The sequence below is a fragment of the Phacochoerus africanus genome, chromosome 5, assembly GCF_016906955.1.
Source record: "Phacochoerus africanus isolate WHEZ1 chromosome 5, ROS_Pafr_v1, whole genome shotgun sequence".
NCBI lineage: Eukaryota > Metazoa > Chordata > Mammalia > Artiodactyla > Suidae > Phacochoerus > Phacochoerus africanus.
Genome location: NC_062548.1, coordinates 77,282,105 through 77,305,018, shown reverse-complemented (window position 1 = coordinate 77,305,018; position 22,914 = coordinate 77,282,105). Strand labels below are relative to the sequence as shown.

General features: G+C 42.2%; 1 protein-coding gene across 11 annotated transcripts in view; it reads right to left on the bottom strand.

The window, feature by feature from the left end:
* The window catches only part of AAK1 (AP2 associated kinase 1), a 177,743-nt gene that overhangs the window by 19,374 nt on the left and 135,455 nt on the right, over nt 1-22,914 (bottom strand). For 5 of the 11 annotated variants that reach the window (XM_047781868.1, XM_047781869.1, XM_047781878.1 and 2 more), the window contains exons 16-18: nt 20,589-20,693; nt 14,401-14,496; nt 974-1,075 (exon numbers count right to left, since the gene is read on the bottom strand). In XM_047781868.1, coding sequence (XP_047637824.1) covers nt 974-1,075; nt 14,401-14,496; nt 20,589-20,693 — 303 coding nt within the window. The remainder of the gene's footprint in view (nt 1-973; nt 1,076-14,400; nt 14,497-20,588; nt 20,694-22,914) is intronic. The other 6 variants (XM_047781872.1, XM_047781874.1, XM_047781877.1 and 3 more) reach the window with 3 other exon arrangements.

Below are 22,914 nucleotides of genomic sequence, written 5' to 3'. Positions count from 1 at the left end.
AAAGGGAATCAGAAGGTTCTTTGGGTAATTCTGTGAGGGCTTTCTACGTGTCTCAGGCCAGATGGAAAGCACAGTAAGTTGTTTTCTTTCTGCTGCTTTGCTTTGAGTGTCTGGGCTTCAGTGGCTGAGCACGCACATGCAACGGTAACCACTGTGGCTAGGTTATCAATCTCGGTGAGTCTCGGTTTTTACAGATCACTGCAGAATGTGTGCCACCCAAGCAGACCTCTTACATGTCAGAAAACACAGGCTGAAAGGCATCTTAATATCCTCTGGTAATTCTGCTTTTCTTAAGGAATAAACCTGAGGGCAAGCCCACTCTGTGCCTTGCCATGCCAGGATATAGCTTTCAGGTATTCTTTACGGTGTGACATTTCCCCCTGCCCCCCGGAGCTGGAGCCCCATCTCTCTGTAGGGCCATGGGCATTTCTGAGCTTTAGGACCTTCTGGTGGTACAGGGGCCCCAGAAATTTTATAGGTCTTGTGTGTCTTGGGAGTGGATCACAAGAAAGTGTAAAAGCAAGCAGATCAAGCCCCTGCCCTAGATTCGACTCATGCAGCTTTACCACAGGCAGATGCTTTCTCAGCTACTGACACTTGGCAGATTCACAGGCCTTCTAAAGAAGAATCTGCTAAAGGTGAAGTCCAGCTTGAAATCAATTTTTTTCATGAAGCCTTTGTAACCAAATGTGAATTTTTCCACATTTCTCCTCAATCAAAAGAAAGTCACTAGAAATCGCACTATTTCAAGAAAGGCATAAATAACAGCATTGTGCTGCTGTTTGGTGTGATAACAGGGAGATTCAACAATCCTGGTTTCTGGGTTAGCAAAAAGCATCTTTCCAACACAAGAAGGCTTCAAGGCATTTCTGCATTTCCACTCCTCACTAGGGCCATTCAGTGGGGATCTGTTAACCAGTTAGTTGACACACATAGCATGCATGACTCAAGAAACAACAGATGATGACTTTACCAATTACAGCATCAGAAGTGCTACCAAAAGGGTCTGTCATAGGCAAGAGGTCAGGGAGCAGAAGAGAAGTGTCAGGAGATTTGAGTCCTTCAATTAGTTTTTCTAGGTTGGGCAGAGAGGTAAAGAGAGAGTAAAAATGCAATGAGATATTAAAGTAAGCTGATCATTTGCCATTTTCTATGCAAATGCATTTTAGGGGTCAAAATTTTATACAGATTCATCATCAAAACCAAATACTGCGAGTATCTTACAACAAACGGGCTTTCAAAGTACCAAGTTTAAAAAGGATGATTTCCCCAAATGATGTGGTCACTTGCTAAGGCATTCAAGATGCTGCCCTAAGTTTATTTTAAAATTTGAAGTGTCATTTATACTGAGTAAAAGTCATCAATTTTAAGTGTACCCTTGATGAATTCTGAATGTACACAGAACCACCACTGAAATAATGAGGTAGAACATTTCCATCAGCCCAGAGAGGAGCCTTGACCTCCTCTCCAGCCAACATCTTCCTCTCACCCCCAGACCATGGCAATGACTCATGGCGATGACTCCTCTGTTTTCTGTCCTTACCATAGCTTTGCCTTTCCCACCATCTCCTACAGAGCATGTAGTCTGTTGTGATGACCTTCATTTAGTATAATGCTTTCGAGAGCCCTCCATATGGTGGCGTATATCGGCAGTTTGTTTTATTGCTGAGTAGTATTCCACTGTGTGAGAGCACTATATTTTGTTGATTCATTCATCAGCAGACAGACAATTGGTTGTTTCCAGCTTTTAGCTATTAAAAATGAAGCTGCCATACACATGCGCCTATAAGTCTTTGTGTACTCATATCTCTTCCTGGGCTCGGTTTTGACTCTCTCTGTTTTTGACTTGCACTGAAAAATAGTTTATAACTTAACCCAGAGAAGCAATGAAACCATACCTAAGTTAACGTCAACAGTCGTCTGCTGTCTGCCAACGGAGAGCTTGTGACACTACTGGTGTTCTTATTATTACACTGTCAAATCTCACAAAATTCACTTAAGCCTGCAGATGGATTACTTTTGCTGTCTTTTGGCTAAGGAACAATAGGACATTGGAAGCCACCGGATTTGTCACACCTGATAACTTAAATGTGTGTAACATGCGCACATCAAGGTCCTTCCCAAACAATTTCTTTAGCCTGATCCATCGACAACTCTCTACCTTGAACTTATTAAAAGTAGAGCATTAACGAGACACAAAACAATGAATCATAGACTCATACAGAAAGAGGGAATTAACAGCTCATACTTCCTTTTACTTACTAAGAGACTGAGGCCACCAAAATTCCATAACATGCTTAGTTAAAGGCGTGTCACCAATACTTTTTCTTTTCTTTTTTCTTTTTAGGGCTGCACCTGCAGCATATGGAAGTTTCCAGACTACAGGTTGAATTGAAGCTGTAGCTGCCGGCCTATGCCACAGCCACAGTAACAGGGGATCTGAGGCGGGTCTCTGACCTCACCATAGGTCATGGCAACGCTGGATCCTTAACTGACTGAGCGAGGCCAGGAACTGAACCCGCATCCTCACGGATACTAGTCGGGTTTGTTAACCGCTGAGCCATGACTCGAACTCCCACTAATACTTTTTCTATCATAGAAATAAATTGCCACTAAGAAAAAACTAAAATCAAAATGTTTGAGAAAGAGAAGTGACTTAAAGTTCAAGGATGTGTATACAATATTTCAATGAATCTGTATTCTTTCAGGCTATCAAATCAAGATAAGCAAAAACCAAAACTGACAGTCATTGAGGGACAGAAACCACACTTGAGGCGATCTGTAATTGAGGTGATCTATAACTACACAGATGAAACAAAACAATGGATTCTAGTGTCTTGGCAAGATAGTTTGCTTTGGTACGATTAACACACTGCAGAGAAAGATATTTTTAGATGTGAAACTGATTTACCATCTTTGAATGCATAGCATGCAGGTATCTTTGAATTAAATAACACAATGCTACATTTCTCATTTACAATGAAGAAAGGAAGGGAAAAAAAGCAGCCTCTCAGCAGCAGGGAAAAACCTCAGGGTTCTAACCAAGAAGAGAAGTGTAATATCATGAGCATTAATCTTGAACTGTATATGACATTGTAGGAAAAGACGTTTAAAATATCTTTGGCAATTTTCAGCATACTGGCAAAAGTAAGATGGTTTTCCCCAAAAGTCTAGTTTTTCATTATTCTGAACACTAGCTTTTGTTTTATTCCCCTTGGAAAGCTGCTTTCAGTTAAAAAAAAAAAAAAAAAAAAGCAATTATTTGCTGCTTTCACCTGTAGCACTTAGATTTTTGCAAACTTGTGACGCACTGGATCAAAAGTAATGAGCCCAGATTACTCAGCTTTCATACAGCAGTTTGCTTTGGCCTCTCCAGTGACCGGCTGTGACCTTGGGGCAGTCCTTAAACTTCTGCAAAATGGAGACACCTCCTCCCAATCTTTTTATAGAAGTCACTGGAGCATCACCTCTAAGCCTTTCCTCACCCTCCCTGCCACATCAGGAACTTCCTGTTTTAATTTATCTTGCAGCCCTGAAGGCAGGAAAGATATCATCTTAATTTCTGTGCCCCAGGACTCAGATCCCACTCCTCTGTCATATCTCTGCCTTTTGGCTTCACTGGGGAGGTGGAGACAACAGCGGAATAAACCGCAAAAACCAGGTCCTTCAACAAGAATTTAATTCTTTTATTAGCCATTAGCCAAAAGCACGAGAGGGTAAAAAGTATGTGTGTGCATGTGTGCGTGTTGCACGGTGAGATGGAATGGGGTGGGGACGGGGTAAACTGCCAAACCTAGGGAGACTACTTTTCTGACCAAACCTCAAAGTAACGGGCTGTTCATGTAGATAATCTGTACGGGTGCTGCTGCTTAGGGTATTCAAATATTGGAACTGGGGGAAGGATCAGAGTCATACCAGGCAGAAAAGTAGGAGGGAAAGGCCAGGGCCACAGCCTAAGTAAGGCAGACAGTGTGCTCCTGTGGCCTCTTTTACCCCCAGCGCTCCAGCAGCCAGAAAAGGCTCTCCGTTACTCAGTGTCAACCCCAGGGGCTATTCTAACAATGGGGGTCATTTGCATTTGTAAAGTTCAATGTCAAACACTATTGATACAGTTGAGGAGAATGGACACCAGAGACCCTGAGAGTATGTGACTTGCCCAAAGTCAAAGATGGGACAGAGTAGAGCCTTGACTTGACTTCAAAGTTCCCTTCACATGCTGCCTACAGGGTCTGCCTAGCTCCATAACCAGAGGAAGAAGGGATTTTGCACAGACAGGGTTCCGTGCACGATGGTCAAGTTATAAAAGACATGTTAATGCTGGAAGGAACTTCAGATCTTGTCCAATTAGCCTTCTCACTTGCAGAGGAAGAAACAGCTCCAGAATAGTGAGGCTACCTGGCTAAGCTCTTAGAGCAAGTAAGCCTCAGAGCTAGCCAGGACTAGGACCTAGATTGTCTATGTTCTACAGTCATTCTTGTGGTTTAACTAAGGCTTTGATTGCTTTAAAGTGTACAGACTCTTAGAAGATAAATTTAAAGCTCTTATTGGTCATTTTTGGTCACTGGAAAGAAGAATTTGAGAACCGGGAGTTCCCGTCGTGGCGCAGTGGTTAACGAATCCGACTAGGAACCATGAGGTTGTGAATTCAGTCCCTGGCCTTGCTCAGTGGGTTAAGGATCCGGTGCTGCCGTGAGCTGTGGTGTAGGTTGCAGATGTGGCTCGGATCCCGTGTTGCTGTGGCTGTGGCACAGGCAGGCGGCTACAGCTCTGATTCAACCCCTAGCCTGAGAACCTCCATATGCCATGGGAGCAGCCCAAGAAATGGCAAAAAGACAAAAAAAAAAAAAGAATTTGAGAACCGATTGTATTTGGGAGATAAAAGAAAGGCTACAGGAGGCTGACAATCTATAAATCACAGCCCAGAGGACTCATAGGTGCATAAAGGTCTGGCCTCGAGAGCCTTCATTTTATGAAATCTTGCTCCTCTCTTACATCTTTTTTTTTTTTTTGTCTTTTTAGGGCCACACCCATGGCATATGGAGGTTCCCAGGCTACAGGTCTAATTGGAGCTACAGCTGCCATGCCTACACTACGGCCACAGCAACATAGAATCTGAGCTGTGTCTGCAGCCTACCCCACAGCTCACGGCAACGCCAGATCCTTAACCCACTGAGCAAGGCCAGGGATTGAACCTGCAACCTCATGGTTCCTAGTCATATTCGTTTCCGTTGGGCCACGTCAGGAATGTCTCCTCTCTTACATCTTTTATAAAAACACTCTGAGGCCATGTATCATGATGCAGGGTGGGAAAGAGCAGAGGAAAGGGTGGGGGAATTTAGGAAACTGCACCAGAAGTGTTCTTTATGATCCAAAACCTTGATCAAGCTTCATCTACACTGGCATATGATGACTTGTTGCTATCTAACAAATGAAGACTTTTAAAATTTCTACTTGAATCATGGGAAATGGCTTCTCTGGATGCAACCCCCTCCCCGCACACCCCCCCCCATCTTCTGGGACAGTTCATACCTGAAATGTAAAGACTCAGACGCTACTTCTCAATTATATAAAGTGACAGGTCAGTGAAACCCAAAAATAATTCACAAAAAGGACTTTGCTATAATTTAATCACCCTAAGAAACATTTTACAAGAATTTTCCAACTCCTTTGTGTTAGAATCACAAGTCCCTGACCACACCATATTCCAGAATATGTGAAAAGCAGTGGATGATTCTGGATAGAAGAACATGGCCCAGTTTTGTATCAGTTCCTAGGCTGACTCTGATATTTTTAGAATGGCTTCAGATCCTAAATGTGTTGGGGGGAGAAGGGAGAAGATTCTTGGATTTGGGGAGGGCATTATTCATTTATTTGATTTATTATTGTGATGTTGTACATTTTCAGCTGGGGTCTGCAAAATCCCCCCAAGTAAATAAGCAACACGAAAGAGTCCAAGAGCCTGAATTTAAGTTAGTTGCCCAACTTTTTCCTAAGTGCCAGTTTTTTAACCTGTCAATAGAGCTAAGAACTACTTTAAAGGGTGGTTAGGATTAAATGGGCGTATTTATCAGAATTTGTGTGTGTGCGTGCACACACACATGCGCACAGGTATAAACTGAAGTGCTTAGTACATAAAAGAGGATTAACATCTCTTTTAAGTAAGAAAACTAGATGAGGAGGTCACCATGCCACAGATACATGAGATTACAATAGTGAAAACAGGTGAAGTTCTAGATATTACTCAAATGCCTGAGTATGATAAGAGAATATGCAGAATTCCTTGAATAGAGTGAAGTGAGCTGCAGCAGGCAGCTTGGTCTAGGAGAGAGGAAGAAAAGGTACTGAGAACCAGGGGATCTGGGTTCTCTATTAAGTTTGTGTAGCACTCTGGGCAAGTCACTGTCTCTCTCTGGACGTAAGTTTCCTTACTGATAGAATGAAGATAATCTTAAAGATCTTATCCACTTCTATTTTTTGTTTTATTTTTAATCTTTTTGCCATTTCTTGGGCCACTCCCGTGGCATATGGTGGTTCCCAGGCTAGGGGTCGAATCAGAGCTGTAGCCACCGGCCTACACCACAGCCACAGCAACACGGGATCTGAGCCTCGTCTGCAACCTACACCACAGCTCATGGCAATGCTGGATCCTTAACCCACTGAGCCAGGCCAGGGATCGAACCCGCAACCTCATGATTCCTAGTCAGGAATTCCTAGTCAGATTCGTTAACCACTGAGCCACGACAGGAGCTTCAAGATCTTATCCACTTCTAAAAGTTCAATCACACAACAAGAGGCGAAAACAGGAAGGAGAAACTGGTTGCTTAGAAGATGGACTGCCTAAGAAATCACTGGAGCTCTGAAGTGGTAATAAAGGCAGGGAAGGGACACTTGGAGGGCTCTTCGGTGACATGGACAACAGCTAAAATGAGTGGCCCCAAGGTGGCAGGTTTCAGGAAATGCAGAGAGCTGACTCAACGTGCTGTTCAATGTGCTGACTCAGCGCAGACATGCACAGCCAGAAAAACAGGGTGAGGAGATGGGGGAACAGCTGAGCTCGCTCCTCATTTGCAAAAAGAACGAACTTCAATTGTCTTTTACCTTATTATGAAAACAATGCATGTTTATTGTATAGTTTGGGAAAATACAGAGAAGATAAAGGGGAAAAGTAAAACTACCCATGATTTCACTTGTAAAGATAGATATCCACTACTGAATTTTTAATGAAAACTCTTCCAGGCTTTTCGTATAAACTCCGATCATTCAAAAATTATTTAAGCATATTCATGTTTTCTTAGAATAACTTAGAATTGCTAAATCAAGAAGTAAAATCTTTTTTGTTTGTTTGTTTTTTCAGGGCCACACCCACAGCATATGGAGGTTCCAGGCTAGGGGTCTAATCAGAGCTGTAGCCGCCGGCCTACGCCACAGCCACAGCAACTCAGGATTCGATCCACGTCTGTGACCTACACCAGAGCTCATGGCAACACCGGATTGAACCTGCTAGTTAGATTAGTTTCCACTGAACCACAATGGGAACTCCCAAGAAGTAAAATCTTTTTTTTTTTTTTTGTCTTTTTTGTTGTTGTTGCTATTTCTTGGGCCGCTCCCACGGCATATGGAGGTTCCCAGGCTAGGGGTTGAATCGGAGATGTAGCCACCGGCCTACGCCAGAGACACAGCAACGCAGGATCCGAGCCGCGTCTGCAACCTACACCACAGCTCACGGCAACGCTGGATCCTTAACCCACTGAGCAAGGGCAGGGACCAAACCCGCAACCTCATGGTTCCTAGTCGGATTCGTTAACCACTGCGCCACGACGGGAACTCCAAGAAGTAAAATCTTAAAAGGCCACATTATCCTCCCTGAAAGCTGCACTACCTGTTATTCCCACCAGCAGGATCTGAGTGTGTCCATTTTTTGACACTTTCACCAAGGCTGAGGTGGTGATGTTTTTCCCCTTTACCAATCTGACAGCAGAAGTTGCACTACCTCCTTGCTTCCTAACTGGTACTTCTTGGGTTCATCTTGATGGGTAAACTTTCAAAAAATTATTTAGTGGCTAATTCCTATTTTGTCTTTTATGAGTTGTCTGCGCATATATTTCTGTGGGTGGTATTTTCTTATCACATTTCTAACACTAAAATCAGGTCTTTCTCAAGTGTCTAGGTTTCCCAAATAAAAGTGGGTCAGGTTAAGAGTTTGGAAAAGTGCTGAAATCATGGTTAAAAGACTAAGAAGGAGTTCCCCCTGTGGCACAGTATGTTAAGAACCTGACTGCAGTGGCTTGGGTTGCTGCGGAGGTATGGGTTTCACCCCCCACACCATGCAGTGGATTTAAGGATCTGGCATTGCCACAGCTGCAGCTTGGATTTAATCCCTGGCCTGGGAACTTCATTATGCCACTGGTGAGGCCATTAAAAAAAAAAAAAAAAGACTGAGAAGTGGACCCCTGAAGGAAAATGGATGCAGAATTTGTGAGCCTGGACAGTGGAAACGAGGAGTAATTTTAAAGGAGAGGACTGTTAATAATTTGAAAAGGAGGGGGAAAGTGAGGGAAAGGGTCTTCTGAGCACCTCCCCTCTCCTGTTAAACTGAAGCCAGAGGGGAAGAGAGCAGGAGGCAGCTGCTGGAGTTGAGGTAGGAATGAATCCAATTCAGATTCATATGCCTCTCTCTCAGGACATGGTTACTGAAAACATGAAGAAGGCAATAAATCTTCATAAACCAGTCTAAGGTTAGCTAATCAGAACCACTTCTGGGCATGAGACTGGGATATACTGCAAGTTGTGAGCTTTCTCTCTTTTATACATCACAAGTGAGGAGATATCTATGGATAGAGGCTAAGAAGTCTGCGGCCTTGCTCAAGGCCCATTCCAGCCCTCATTAAGAATATGACCATGAGGAGATAGCAGAGTGAACTAACAAGCATGGAAGAGCCAGATGCAAGCCACATCCAAAAAGATGATTTGGCTGCTATAGCAGTGTGGCTTTGGAAATTTACATCTTGTCTGACTTGGGGGTGTAAGCCCTGAAGTCTTGTAACAGGAGATGCTGTTTTTAAAACTTAGTCACCCTAAATAGCTCCTCTCACTGAGAAACCAGATACTCAACCATCTGTGACATCTGCAAGTTGGAAGCAGAAGTCCACCACCATGACCCATTCCAAGTCCACTTTAGAGACCCGAATCTGTGGGAGGGTAAACGTTCCAGAGTAAAGACACATACTCCGATCAACCTTGGACTTTTTGACAAGACAGCAGGTAGAAGTAAGGAAGATGCCAAGCAAACAGCTCTGAGAGGAATGCCTATCTTGACAACAAGCCACTAAGAAAATACGGCTTCTCCTGCCCACTTGTCAAGAGAAGACAGAGTGCCATAAACCAAGAAGCGCTTCTTTAAAAAAAAACCTGCTAATTCTAGGAAGTGGCACTTATGGGGCAACTAATACATTCTTGCTTAGTCTTGTGGAACACTGATGTTGAAAGGTCGGTATAAGGGGTTGCTATAAAAATCTTTCCCTCAAACTCTTGAGCAATGCTGGAGGGAATGCAAGAAGGTGTAGTCATTGTGGAAAATAGTACAGCAGTTCCTCAAAAAATTAAAAATAGAGTTACCATAGGACTCAGTAATTCTATTTCTGGGTATATACCCCAAAGAGTCTTGAGTCTTGTAGACATATTTGTACACTCATGTTCATAGAAGAATTATTCACAATAGCCAAAAGACAGAAGCAACCCATGTGTCAAACGACAAATGGATGGATAAACAAAATGTGGAATATACATACAATAGAATACTATTTGGCCTAAAAAAGAAAGAAAATTCTGACATATGCTACTACATGAATCAATCATGAAGACATTATGTTCAGTGAAATGAGCCAGTCACAAAAAGACAACTTATATGAGGTAAGAGGACTCAAATTCACAGAGACAGAAAGGTGAATGGTGGCTGCCACGGGGCTGGGGGGGAGGGAGGAATGGAGAGTTATTGTTTAATAGGTAAAGAGTTTCAGTTTTGCAAGATGAAAAAAGGTTCTGTGGATGGATGGGGATGATGGTTGTAACCAATATGAATGGACCTAATGCCAGTGAATTATCCATTTTAAAATGATAAATTCTGTGTTATGTATACTTTACTATTTAATCATTTTCAAAAATGATTAAATCTTGCCACGAATTTTCAGAGGAAATTTTTCAATCTTCTCTACCGTATTTTAAAACTCTGGTACCACCTATAGCTTAACTGTTCCCTAATGTAAATAAAAGGCAAAATAAATGAATACACAGCATAGAGGCATCAGGGAAATACTCTGTGCCCCTGGAGCTAGTTTCATGTGGCAGCTCTGTGAGCACTCAAACCAATGATCAGGCTGTAATTTTTTTTTAATGCCAGATTTTTCTAAGAAAATTTGTTTTACGAGTCTGTAAAACAAAAATGCTCCTTAAAAAACAAAGAGAAGAAAAGAAAGGAAAAACAGCGAGTTCCCATGGTGCCTCAATGGACACCAATCTGACTAGTATCCATGAGGACAGAGGTTGATTCCTGGCCTTGCTCAGTGGGTTAAGGATCCGGCGTTGCCATGAGCTGTGGTGTAGGTCACAGACTTGGCTTGGATCCTGCGTTGCTGTGGCTGTGGCGTAGGCCAGCGGCTACAGCTCAGATTCAACCCCTAGCCTGGGAACCTTCATGTGCCATAAGTGCGGCCCTAACAAGATTAAAAAAAAAAAAAGGAGAAAAGAAAAACAAATCCAATTACCCAGTGCCCCTTCACTCATAGTTTAACAATCACTAATATAAAAGAATTATACTTTAATGGTTCACAATTGTGCAAAGGTCATAGGTTATAAGTGCAAATTTAATTTCTGTAAGAGAAAAATAATCATTGCTAAAGATTTTTTGATAACTAGGACTGCCCCACTGGGAGTAAGGGCCTGGAAGTAAAGCTGTTACAGCACTTCCTATCTTATATTAATTTAAGGTCATGAAGCAATGTCAAATATGTGATTTCATCTAAACCGCAAAAGCCACTCTATAAGGTAGGTTCTACTATCGCCAGTTCTGAGGAGGAGAAGGACACAGTGATTAAGTATCTTGACCAAAATCACCTTTCTGCTAAGTGGCTAGAACCAAGGTCTTACAAGTTCAAATCCATTCTTGTATTCCCCTAAACCTTAAATTTAGCTCTCTAGTCATAGGCTTTATTGATCTGGGATCTGCCCCAAACGACGACTTGCTGCTTGGGGCTGTGAGCATGAGGAGGGAGGAGCACCACCATGGGAGCACCGAGGCCTCACTTCCTCGCTCATGAAAAGAGAGATTACTCCACATACCCACCGGTTAGCATTATTGGTGGGATCAAAGGAAATTACATACGAAAATACTTAAAAGGCATAAAATAAAATGTTAAGTCCTAGAGAATTCTCTGGAGGGCCGGTGGCTAGAACTCGGCACTTTCACCACTGTGGCCTGGGTTCAATCCCTGGTCTGGGAACTGAGAACCCACATGAAGCTGCTGCATGCTGTGGCAAAAAAAAAAAAAAAAAAAAAAAATTAAGTCCTAAGAGGCAGAGTTGTCAGGAGACTAAGGTTCCCTGATTCTTACCATCAGGAAGGCTGAGTGCGGGAGGGAAGTGTGGATGCAAAACCAGCCAATTGGCATACCTAACTGATATCCACCATGGGCAGGAGAGAGTGACACACTGCTTCCTTTGGAGAGCAGGTGACAGTCTGCCAAGGGCACCAGAGACACTTGGTACTCTCAGGCCTCTCCTCACTCAGGCATTTCCAGATGCTAAGGAAAGATATAGGGATAAAGGAGCTATGTAACTGAATGTGCTATAGGTTGGGCATTAAAACAAAAATAATCAGACACAGTGGCAACATGCCATACTTGGCCTCAATTCTGGAGAAAATCATGAAAGGATGGAGCTGAAGGATCTGCCACTGAGCTAGCTACTACTTTCATCCCAGGCTTTGGCAGCCTCCTGACACTGTGGGCTGTGCCTTTGTTTATACCCTGTTAAAGAGAAGGGAGGAGGCCTGGCTGGGGGTTGGTAGAGGCACAGATGGAAAGCTACGGAGCTGGCGTTTGGGGACAGAAATGGAGGGTAATGGGGCTGGCAAAAGTATTCCAGCCTTAGGCTTTATTTATTCATCTAATCTGTAAATACTCATTGAAGGCCGGCTATGCCCCGCAGTGTTCTCAGCACTGGTGGTACACTGGTAAATAAGACCGAAAAGGTCCCTCCCTCAGGACACTAGCATTGTGCTGGGGAGAGGCAGTGAACAAGTAAGAACAGACAAGGTCACAGTGAGTGCTATGAAGACAGCCAAGGGGCGTGATGGAGAGTGCCCATGGGACCTCATCGGGCCTCTCTGAGAAGATGTCATCAAGCTGAGACCTCGATGTCAAATGACAGGACCGAAAAGCTTTCCAGGCCGAGTACCTGAAAGTGCTAAGGCCCTGAGGTGGGAAGAAGCTTACCCTATAGGAGGAAAGACTGAAGGGAAGATGGCTACGAGGTTAGAGGGGTAGCCAAGGACCAGGTTAGTCAGGGCCTTGTAGGAAAGTTAAGAACCTGGATTTTGTGCTCAGTGATTTGAGAATTCAGTGGAGTGCAAAGGCAGTCTGATTTACGCTTTCATCCTCTGGCTTGTATGAAGAGGCCACCCTTCCAGCTTCAACAGCCCACAGGCTACGTGGGGAAGAGCAAGGCATGAACCCTACGGGGTGACAAAAGGAGAATGCCTCAATAATCCCTTGTCCTTGTCTGATTCTACAAAAGGGAGGGCAAAGAGGCCAGGGGGCCCAGCTCGAGTTGGTAGCCCATCCTTCCTAGCAAGCCTTCTGCTTAAAACTGGCCTGTCCTGGCACTTGCCAGGCACACCTGAAGGATGCAAGAGGGAAAAGACCTCTGTTTGAAATCTTTCCTCTCCTTTACCTGTACTGAATCAGCCCTTAGTGATTTTAGGTATTTCTGATCTACCTGCAGGTCTGACAAGCTACAAAGTTACACAATACTACCTGATCAAGGGAACTTTTTGCCTCCTCCTCAAAAGGGTCAACAAACTACCTAAAGTAATAACAACTGTCTTGGGAACCTAGCTGCCACCTGAGTACGCAGAGGATGTGAACATCACAATCGCTTCTGATCTTGAGGGGGTCAATCAAATAAATCCCTTTGACATCCTGGGAGAGAAGAAAAACTAAGCAGATTCTTTCAGTTTAAGACTAAGAAATCAGCAGGAGGAAGAATGGGAAAAAAGGAAAAACTATTAGAAGAAACATGACTGCCAGCTGCTTCTAAGGAACTGGATCTGTTTGCTTTTTCAAAGACACTGATAAAGGAGAGAAAGGGCAGCTTGGTTTCTTTTCCTCACATCATGCTCTCCTTCCCCCAAAATGATGGGAGGGGAGCGCCAAGAGAAATCTTTGGCATTCATGCACCCCAAATGGAAAGCATTTAATTACAGTTTCCACCAGACTACACTAACCATTTCTTACCCTTTTTTTTTTTTTTTTTTGGCTGCTTACTTAAAAATCAGTACATGGCAGACCTTTGGGGAGATGAGAACTCACATGGCCCTAACTTACTTCAGTGATGGAGACTTGCACCCAGACAGTGGAAGTTAGGTCTCCTGATTCACATTGTCTATCAACTTTTATTATGGATTTTATCTTGTAAAAATAAAAGCACATTATAGCACAACAGTAACAAGAAGTCACTCATAATCCAATCACTGTATAATATTATTAGCATTTTGTTCCTTCTATCATATGCTTATAGGTTCTTCCCACATTGGTTTTTTTGTTTGTTTGTTTGTTTTTTGTCTTTTTAGGGCCACCCCACAGCATATAGAGATTCCCAGGCTAGGGGTCGAATTGGAGCTGCAGCTGCAGGTGTATACCACAGCTATAGCAACGTGAGATCCAAGCCATGTCTGTGACCTCCACCACAGCTCATGGCAATGCCGGATCCTTAACCCACTGAGCGAGGCCAGGGATTGAACTTGCATCCTCATGGATGCTAGTCAGATTCGTTTCCACTGAGCCACGCTGGGAACTCCCCACCACCACTGTCATAATCATATTAGGCCGATGTTCCTTGCAATATATAGGCCCTTCGCATTTCCATTTATGCAGTTGAGGATATGAAACTTAACACTGATGTGACGTGGAATACAATCGGGTATAATTGAGCTGCATTTATTATCTTTGCTAATAAGGACTAGCTTTCCCAGAGAATTTTGTCCCTCTTCTTGAGACACAATAAAAATATACAACAGCACCTATTATTAGGCCTTGGAATTCAGATCCTATTCATGGAGTGTTTAAAACAGAGCTCTCAAGAGACCCTGGGATGTAACTTAACTTCGGATCAGTTTTATTCACCTACCTGGTGCATCAGGTACTTGAAGAGGAATGAAAGGATCAGATACACTTAGAAGAGGAAGGCTAGAATCCACAGCCTGCCCACCCTTCCTTTTTTCAGCTGGAGTCGGTTGGAGGGGAAGGAAGGGTCAAAGAGAGAAAAGAGAAAAGCAGAAAACATCAAGTAAATCTGGAGGTATTTACCATCTATTAATCCAACTCAAATTATAGAGTAAGTCTAAACATAGAGGCAGAATAAAGAGGGGTGACTGGATTAAAGTGTGTATGAGATGTACGATCTGGTCCCTGCGACACACTCTGAGATGCAATTAATGTCAAAATAACGCAGGCGTACATCTAAAATTCGACTTCTTCCTTTGATACTGCAGTCTACAGAGATCTCTTTCAGAATTCCTATAGCGATTACTCTCCATATGACACATTTTGATACGTAAACAAACCCTGTCTACTTTGTAATCTAGAATATGAGTGTAAGTACTTGCTATGTACCCAATACCCTCTTGAGGTCCTTTAGAAACAGTCCTATTCTATCACCAAATGTCTAATGCACTGGTAGGCAGACAGAAAGAGACAGAAAGAGATTTCTTGCCTACTGTAAGGTTAGACAAGCCCTAATCTCTGGACTACATCTAACATACCATTGGCATTCATGCCATTTTTGGCAAACTTACAGATTTGCAGAAATCTACGCACCTATGGAATATCAAAGCTTGAAGGGATCTCAGGATTTTCTAGTCCCATTTCCTTATTTTCCAGAAAAGAAAATGAAGCCCAGGCATTAAGAGACTAGCAGAGGTCCACGAGCAGACCCCAAGTCTCCTGGTGCCTATTTTGTCATTGTTTTTTCTTTTTACGCCTGCACTGGCAGCATATGGAAGTTCCTGGGCCAGGGACCGGATGTGAGCCACAGCTCAGACTCTTAACCCACTGCACCCCAGTAGGAACTCCAACCACTCTTGACCTTGCATTTTACTATTTAGTTTGTTCCTGAATTAACATTCAATTTAGGCTTTTATAAAGTGGATTTTTAAAGAACTTTTTGTCTTCAAATAATTATAGAATCACAGAAGTTAGAGTATACAGAGCCCTGTGGACCCTTCAACCAAATTCCCCCAACAGTGAGTTCCTATTCAACTGCAGTATGATACCACTGAGAGTGGTGCAATTCTGGTAACTAACCTCTATTCAGTTTTCACCAGCTTTCACACATACTCATTGGTGTGTGTGTGTGTGTGTACGTGTGCGTGTGTACATGTCTTTGCAATTTGATCCTACATATAAATTAGCCTAACCACCACAACGCTGATCCAAAACTATTCCATCCAACAAAGACCTCCCTTGCTGTACTCCTTCAAAGTCACACCCACTCCCTGCTCCATAATTTTGTCATTTTGAAATTAAAATGGGCTTTTAATTCAGTTTTTTTAAAGGTAGATGGAAAAAGAGAAGGGTAAAATCATTGTCTTAAGTCTCTGAAATATTTTAAAATGAGACACAGCAGAATATTTTAAAAGAAAAAGAACAAATTATGAAACTGAATATATAGCATAATTCATTTTTGAAAAAAGTATGTATGCATAAAAAAATTATGGACATAAATATTGTAAAGTGTTAGCAATGCTTTCCTCTTGGAGCAGGATCCTGAGTTTTTTTAATCTCGTTTCTTTGGAGTTTTAATCATTTTTCCAAATTTCCATAAATGAATGTGTGTAATTTATCAACAGAAACATTTAAAATAAAGAAGCATAATGCCAAGTTATAATCATCTGCCTATTCCCCCTCCAATGTATGGACAGAGTGTGCTACCCTGAACTTCATACAAATGGGGACACATTAATTTCTGGGATCTAGATATAATTTTCGTTCATTTGTAAAGAATGAGATCTGTTCCTCATTCACACCACAAATACAAATGAAAGGAAAATACCAAATGTTCACAGAAAAATGCTGGATAAAATGAGGAAAATAGGAAGATGTCTTATAATGTTTAGCTTAGTGTCACTGATTTATAAGGTTTCTGAGATGTGTTTACGACCACAGCTTCTGGGCTGGGCTGCCCAGGTACAGTCTCTATTCTGTCCAGCTATGACCTTGGGCAGGTCCCTTAGCCTCTCATGGGCTGTTGTGAGGGACACCTGGAGAAAAAGTATATAAAAGCACTGACCCACTGGGCTTAGTGTGTAGCATGTACTCAACATATGTTTACTGTTACCATCATAACTTTACTCAAATATGTGTTTGTAAATGGTTGGACCTTTAAGGTCTTTAAAAAACACTGCTATTTACAGCCTTCAAAGTAAGCATGAAGGGAAGAGGCAAAAACAAAAGCAACCCCCTCCCCCCAAAAAAACACCCCCAAACCAACCCAGCTCTGTAAAAAAATACTTCACACAGACAAATAACAAAACAGAAGATGTGTGATAAGTAAGAATTAGACGCTAAAACTGGAAGGGGATAGAAAATGATTAGGGACCTTTGTCATTAACCTTGGTGAATCCAAGATCCTATTCTTCAGCCAAAAGCAACTCCTTTCATTCATTCAACAAATGTGTACTGAGCCAAGCACCGTACACGTTTGTTGGGACAGTGTACAGTGCTTGGCTTTGCTGGGATTCAGCAGCAAAGAAGACCTTCCTAGTGCTTGTTGCATGACCTCCTTTCCAGGGAAACTATATCCTGCCCAGCACCATAACTGGTCATCATTGCGATGTTTTATCTCAAGGACAATGACCAATGCTTTATACATTTGGTGTATTTAGTCAACTATGTGGCATATCAAACTTTAAGCACCTGAAGTCAGATCAAACTATCAACAAATTTAAAAATTATATAGTCCAGGTAACAAAGCTAAAAATGAAAAATAACAAAAGCTTTTTAATTATTTAATATTAAAAAGCACTCCTTCCAAATAACTCCAATGCCTACTCTAACATATTAATAAAAAGAACATCACATGAAGACTTATGGGGTATGGTTAAAATTTGTTTTTTTCTTAAAGGGAAACACGCTATTAGAAAGCACTCTCAATGACAGTGTAATCCTCAAAAGTTGCGGTAGGGCAGGCAGTTGCGAGGAGAAAAGAGAATAGTGGATTATCTGGAGATTATAATTAGCTTTCCTCACCACTCTCATGCTGGTTGAAAATCTCTGTCATATTGAGAGAAAAACTCTTAAATACTTTCATTGTTTTTTTTAAAGAATTAAATTTTTTACCATGTGTTCTTGATATAGTGAACCTAAGAAAACCAGGGAACTGTAATTTTTTAAAAAGGCAAAAGTTAGAGAATTAGAAGATAGAAGCATAGGAGAGTTTGTAAAGCTGTCTTTGAAAGATAATAAAGCAGCAAATCCCTAGCCAGAGTTCCCAAGAGAAACACAAAAATACATACAATTAAATTGATGTATGCAAAGAAAATACTACAAAAGAGTTAAATGTATCCTTCTATATTATTTAAAACATTTTAAAACCACAGATGATTTTCTAGGAAAATAATACTAAATTAGCCTTTTCTTCTTCTTCTTCTTCTTTTTAGGGCCACACGTGCGGCATATGGAAGTTCCCTGCCTATGCCATAGCTTTTTTTTTTTTTAAATGTGCCTTATTATGAGGTACAAACCTGAGAGAGGAAGTTCTAGAGCCAGACAGTTGGTGTCCCAGCTCTGCCGCTTACTAGCTATGTGATCCTGGGAAAGAGACTTGTCTGTGCTCAGTCATCTCAAGCATAACTGATGTTATGTGAGGATGACGTGGCAATCTCGGAGCATTGTTGAGAGGGTCAGAAGAGATAATATTTGTATAGGACAAGGGACAAACTGCGGAAAACATTTACAATATATGAAACGTCAAGAGCTCTTACGTATTATAAGAACAAAACAAACACAGAATGTTTAAAAAAATGGATATGAACAATACAAATCCCAAAAGAAATAAAAACGGGCAGTAAATAATGTCCTCTGCCTATAGCCTCTGAGCTGGTCTGGATGGGGAATTGAGGGAGAGTTACTCTCATTCACTGTCTTTTGTTTCCGTTTTTTTTTTTTCCCCCATGCCAGCAGCTTGCAGAAACTCCTGGGCCAGGGATAGAACTTGAGTCACAGCAGTGACAACACCAAATCCTTAACCACTAGGCCACCAGGGAACTCCAAAGAAGTTGGATTTTTTTTTTTCTCATTCACTGCTTATTGAAATAAAATTTGTATAGCATTCTTAGAGGGCAATTAGGAAATACGCACCAAAAACCTTAAATATACATTATCTTTTGATTTAGCAAATAATCTCGTAGAAGTTATCTTAAATAAATTGTTAATGAGGAGTTCCTGTTGTGGCGCATCGGAAACAAATCTGACTGGGAACCATGAGGTTGCGGGTTCGATCCCTGGCCTCACTCAGAGGGTTAAGGATCCAGTGTTGCTGTGAGCTGTGGTGTAGGTCACAGATATGGCTCGGATCTCACATTGCTGTGGCTGTGGTGCAGGCCGGCGGCTGTAGCTCTGATTCGACCCCTAGCCTGGGAACTTTCACATGCCTCAGGTGTGGCCCTAAAAAGCAAAAAAAAAAAAAAAAAATTGTGTTGTGGATTAATATTTAGTGACAATGGAAAACTACTAATTCCCATAGAATGTCTGCAAAATGAATAACAAACTGGGCAACAGAAAGCTCCTCCATAATACCCCAAAGTAAAAACCACACAGGCCATATTACCACAATGAAATTAAAATATATCGTAAGTAACTCTTGGGTAAAGAAATCAAAACTAAAATTTAAAAACATTTAGAAAACAGCAAGAATAAAACATCATTACATATCAAATATTATGGAATAATAGCTAAAATTCTTATCAGAAATAAATGTATGAGGTTAGAAAAACTACTCACATACCTAAAGAAAGCAGGAAATTAATCAATATAATTAAAAAGATCAATTTGGAAGGTTATCAAATTCTATATATCCACAGAAAACATACTCAAAACCTCACATTCATTGCTGAGGAATTTATAACAGTAAAACACTGACTTCAAATAAATGTCTAAAAAAGAAGCACTTGGTTAAATACATTAGGCTATCTCCATATAGAGGAATTTAATGTAGATATTTTAAAAGTTATATTTGAGGAGCTTCTTTAGTGACGTGGGGGGAAACATGCCAAATTTTGTGAGTAAAAAAATTAAGCTTTAAAATATGACTATACGGAGTTCCCGTTGTGGCGCCGTGGTTAGCGAATCCGACTGGGAACCATGAGGTTGCGGGTTTAGTCCCTGCCCTTGCTCAGTGGGTTAAGGATCCAGCGTTGCCGTGAGCTGTGGTGTAGGTCGCAGACTCGGCTCGGATCCCGCGTTGCTGTGGCTCTGGTGTAGGCCGGTGGCTACAGCTCCGATTCGACCCCTAGCCTGGGAACCTCCATATGCCGTGGGAGCGGCCCAAAGAAATAGCAAAAAGACAAAAATAAATACATAAATAAATAAAAATATGACTATAAAGATGCAGATTAGAGTCATACAGTGAGGCTTAAAATTGTGTACAAAATTGTGGTCACATGTATTTTTGTAAAGGAGAAGATCTGTAACTTTCCTTAGATTCACAAAGATATCTGTGACCCTAAAAAGGTTAAATGCCATTAACAAACACCAAAATGGTATCATGGTGCTAATTTCTCAGGGGTAAGGTCAAGAGGTTTTAACTTTCTTCTCTATGCTTTTCTTTACATTACTAAGTAAGTACACTATTTATTAATGAAAGGGAAATTTGGTTTTTATGATTACTTCTAGGATTTTTTTTTATGGTCTCCCTCTCCCCATAAGCACACACACCCAAACACTCACATGCCCCAAAACACAGTATAGTAGAGTCTCAAACACAGAGCCACATCTAATTCTTGGAATTCTGCAAGTTATTCCAAAGAACTTAAGCAACTACAAGAGAGTGATATTCCTGAAATTTGGAAATACTTGCTTAAAGTTTGTGGACTTGAGAGAAGAAATCCTGTATATTACTGCCAGATCATCTTGCTATTCTAATTCAAAGTGATTCTAGATCTTGTTTTTTATTCCTTTTTATAGAAAATCTTCTGAATACAGGAAAATATATTACCACTAGGCTCTGAAGCTCCTGCATGCTAGGGTTATCTGTGGACTGGACACCAGTGTGAGGGTGACAAGAGTAAGTCTTGTGTTTCAGGTGTTAGTCATACTAACCAGTTCCAGCAGCAAATGAGGAAGCAGCAAAAGCATCACCCTGGGTTGGTTGAAAGCCTGGGATCAAACTCTCGGCTGAGCCACCAAGCTTCTCAGGATGTTTGCCTGGAGGAACAAAACACGACTCAGTACATTCCAGCAGAATCCCAAGATGCACACACATGCTGGAGGTGAAGGGCTCCCTCCAAACTGACATCTAGGTGTGACCCCTTTTTTCCTTTTTGTCTTTTTAGGGCTGCACCTTTGCCTCATGGAAGTTCCCAGGGTAGGGGTTGAATTGGAGCTGTAGCCACTGGCCACTGCCATGCCAGATCTTAGCCACGTTTGCGACCTACACCACAGCTCTTGGCAACGCCGGGTCCTTAACTCACTGAGTGAGGCCAGGAATTGAACCCACGTCCTTATGGATACTAGTGGGGTTATCAATGAGCCACAACGGGAATGCCTAGGCTTGACTCCTTTTATGGCTTTGTGGCAACACCTTGGCTGGTCAAAGGTCCTTGTCTAATCACTGCAGTAACTGAGAAACAGCTGAGGAAAGAAAGGAAGTCTAAAGCCCTAGAGTTCAAGCACATTATTCAGAGCAGAATGCCTCCAGCCTTCACTCTGAATTGATTTATCTCTATAGAATTCTAATGAGTTTGAGGATCTGTTGTCCATATGGGAAGCAGTTAGGAGAGCAAACAAGAAGAGAGATGGCAGTGGTGAGATGCTATGAGGGATGGGCACAGTAATAATGGCTTAATGTAAAAACCAACAGTTGAACAAGAAGATAGACAGGAAATCATTAAAAATAGGCATAAGGAGTTCCCGTCGTGGCGCAGTGGTTAATGAATCCGACTAGGAACCATGAGGTTGCGGGTTCGGTCCCTGCCCTTGCTCAGTGGGTTAACGATCCGGCGTTGCCGTGAGCTGTGGTGTAGGTTGCAGACGCGGCTCAGATCCCGCATTGCTGTGGCTCTGGCGTAGGCCAGTGGCTGCAGCTCCAATTCGACCCCTAGCCTGGGAACCTCCATATGCCGAGGGAGTGGCCCAAGAAATAGCAACAACAACAACAACAACAATAACAACAACAAAAAAGACAAAAAAAAAATAGGCATAAGAATTGAAAAACGTGGGCATCACTTAATTGAGTGCAAAGTACTAATTTTCAATGGTCCATGAAGGTATTTCTGTTTATAGTCTAGAACAGTAACTGGTACACATAACAAAGTGAAAGGGATGTCAAAGAAAGTTAAAACCCATGCCCAATGAAGATTTAAAAAAAAAAAAAAGGCAAGCGTATGTGGATTTTTAAAAGACATCTATAAAATAATAAAGCTAAACGTTTGGTCAAAGTTCCTATCAGTCACTCTGTTCTGATTGCTTCTTTATCCTGTGCTTTGGTCTATACCAAAACTGTAACATATTCTTTTTTTTTTTTAATTTTTTTTTGTCTTTTGTCTTTTTTGTTGTTGTTGTTGCTATTTCTTGGGCCGCTCCCTCGGCATATGGAGGTTCCCAGGCTAGGGGTCAAATCGGAGCTGTAGCCACCGGCCTATGCCAGAGACACAGCAACGCGGGATCCGAGCCGCGTCTGCAACCTACACCACAGCTCACGGCAACGCCGGATCGTTAACCCACTGAGCAAGGGCAGGGACCGAACCCGCAACCTCATGGTTCCTAGTTGGATTCGTTAACCACTGCGCCACGACGGGAACTCCTATAACATATTCTTTTTTTTTTTTCCTTTTTGTCTTTTTGCCATTTCTAGGGCTGCTCCTGCGGCCTATGGAGGTTCCCAGGCTAGGGGTCTAATCGCAGCTGTAGCCGCCGGCCTACACCAGGGCCACAGTAAGGGATCCAAGCCGCATCTGCAACCTACACCACAGCTCACGGCAACGCCGGATCCTTAACCCACTGAGCAAGGCCAGGGATTGAACCTGCAACCTCATGGTTCCTAGTCAGATTTGTTAACCACTGCCATGACGGGAACTCCTACCATATTCTGAGCTGTGTCATACCGAAGAATTTTCCCAGGGTGTGTGCCCGGGAAAGCGTATCCTGCCTTCCAAATCAGTCTGTGGGTTTGGGGGGCAGAAATGGTACCTTCTATTTATTTGATCTCTTCTCCATGGTCAGCCAGTAGTACCAGAGAATTCTGATCACGAAGACTCAGTGTCAACACGAGGGAGCACTCTCATGGGTAAGCAGTTATGACTTGCTGGGATAACAAACCCACCCAGGACAAGGTACCCCCCTGATTCCTGAAGATGCTTGACACTGTCATCCTCTAGGCAACCAAGTCTTCCCACTCTCCTTGCTGCCCCTTAGACCAGGGTTTCCC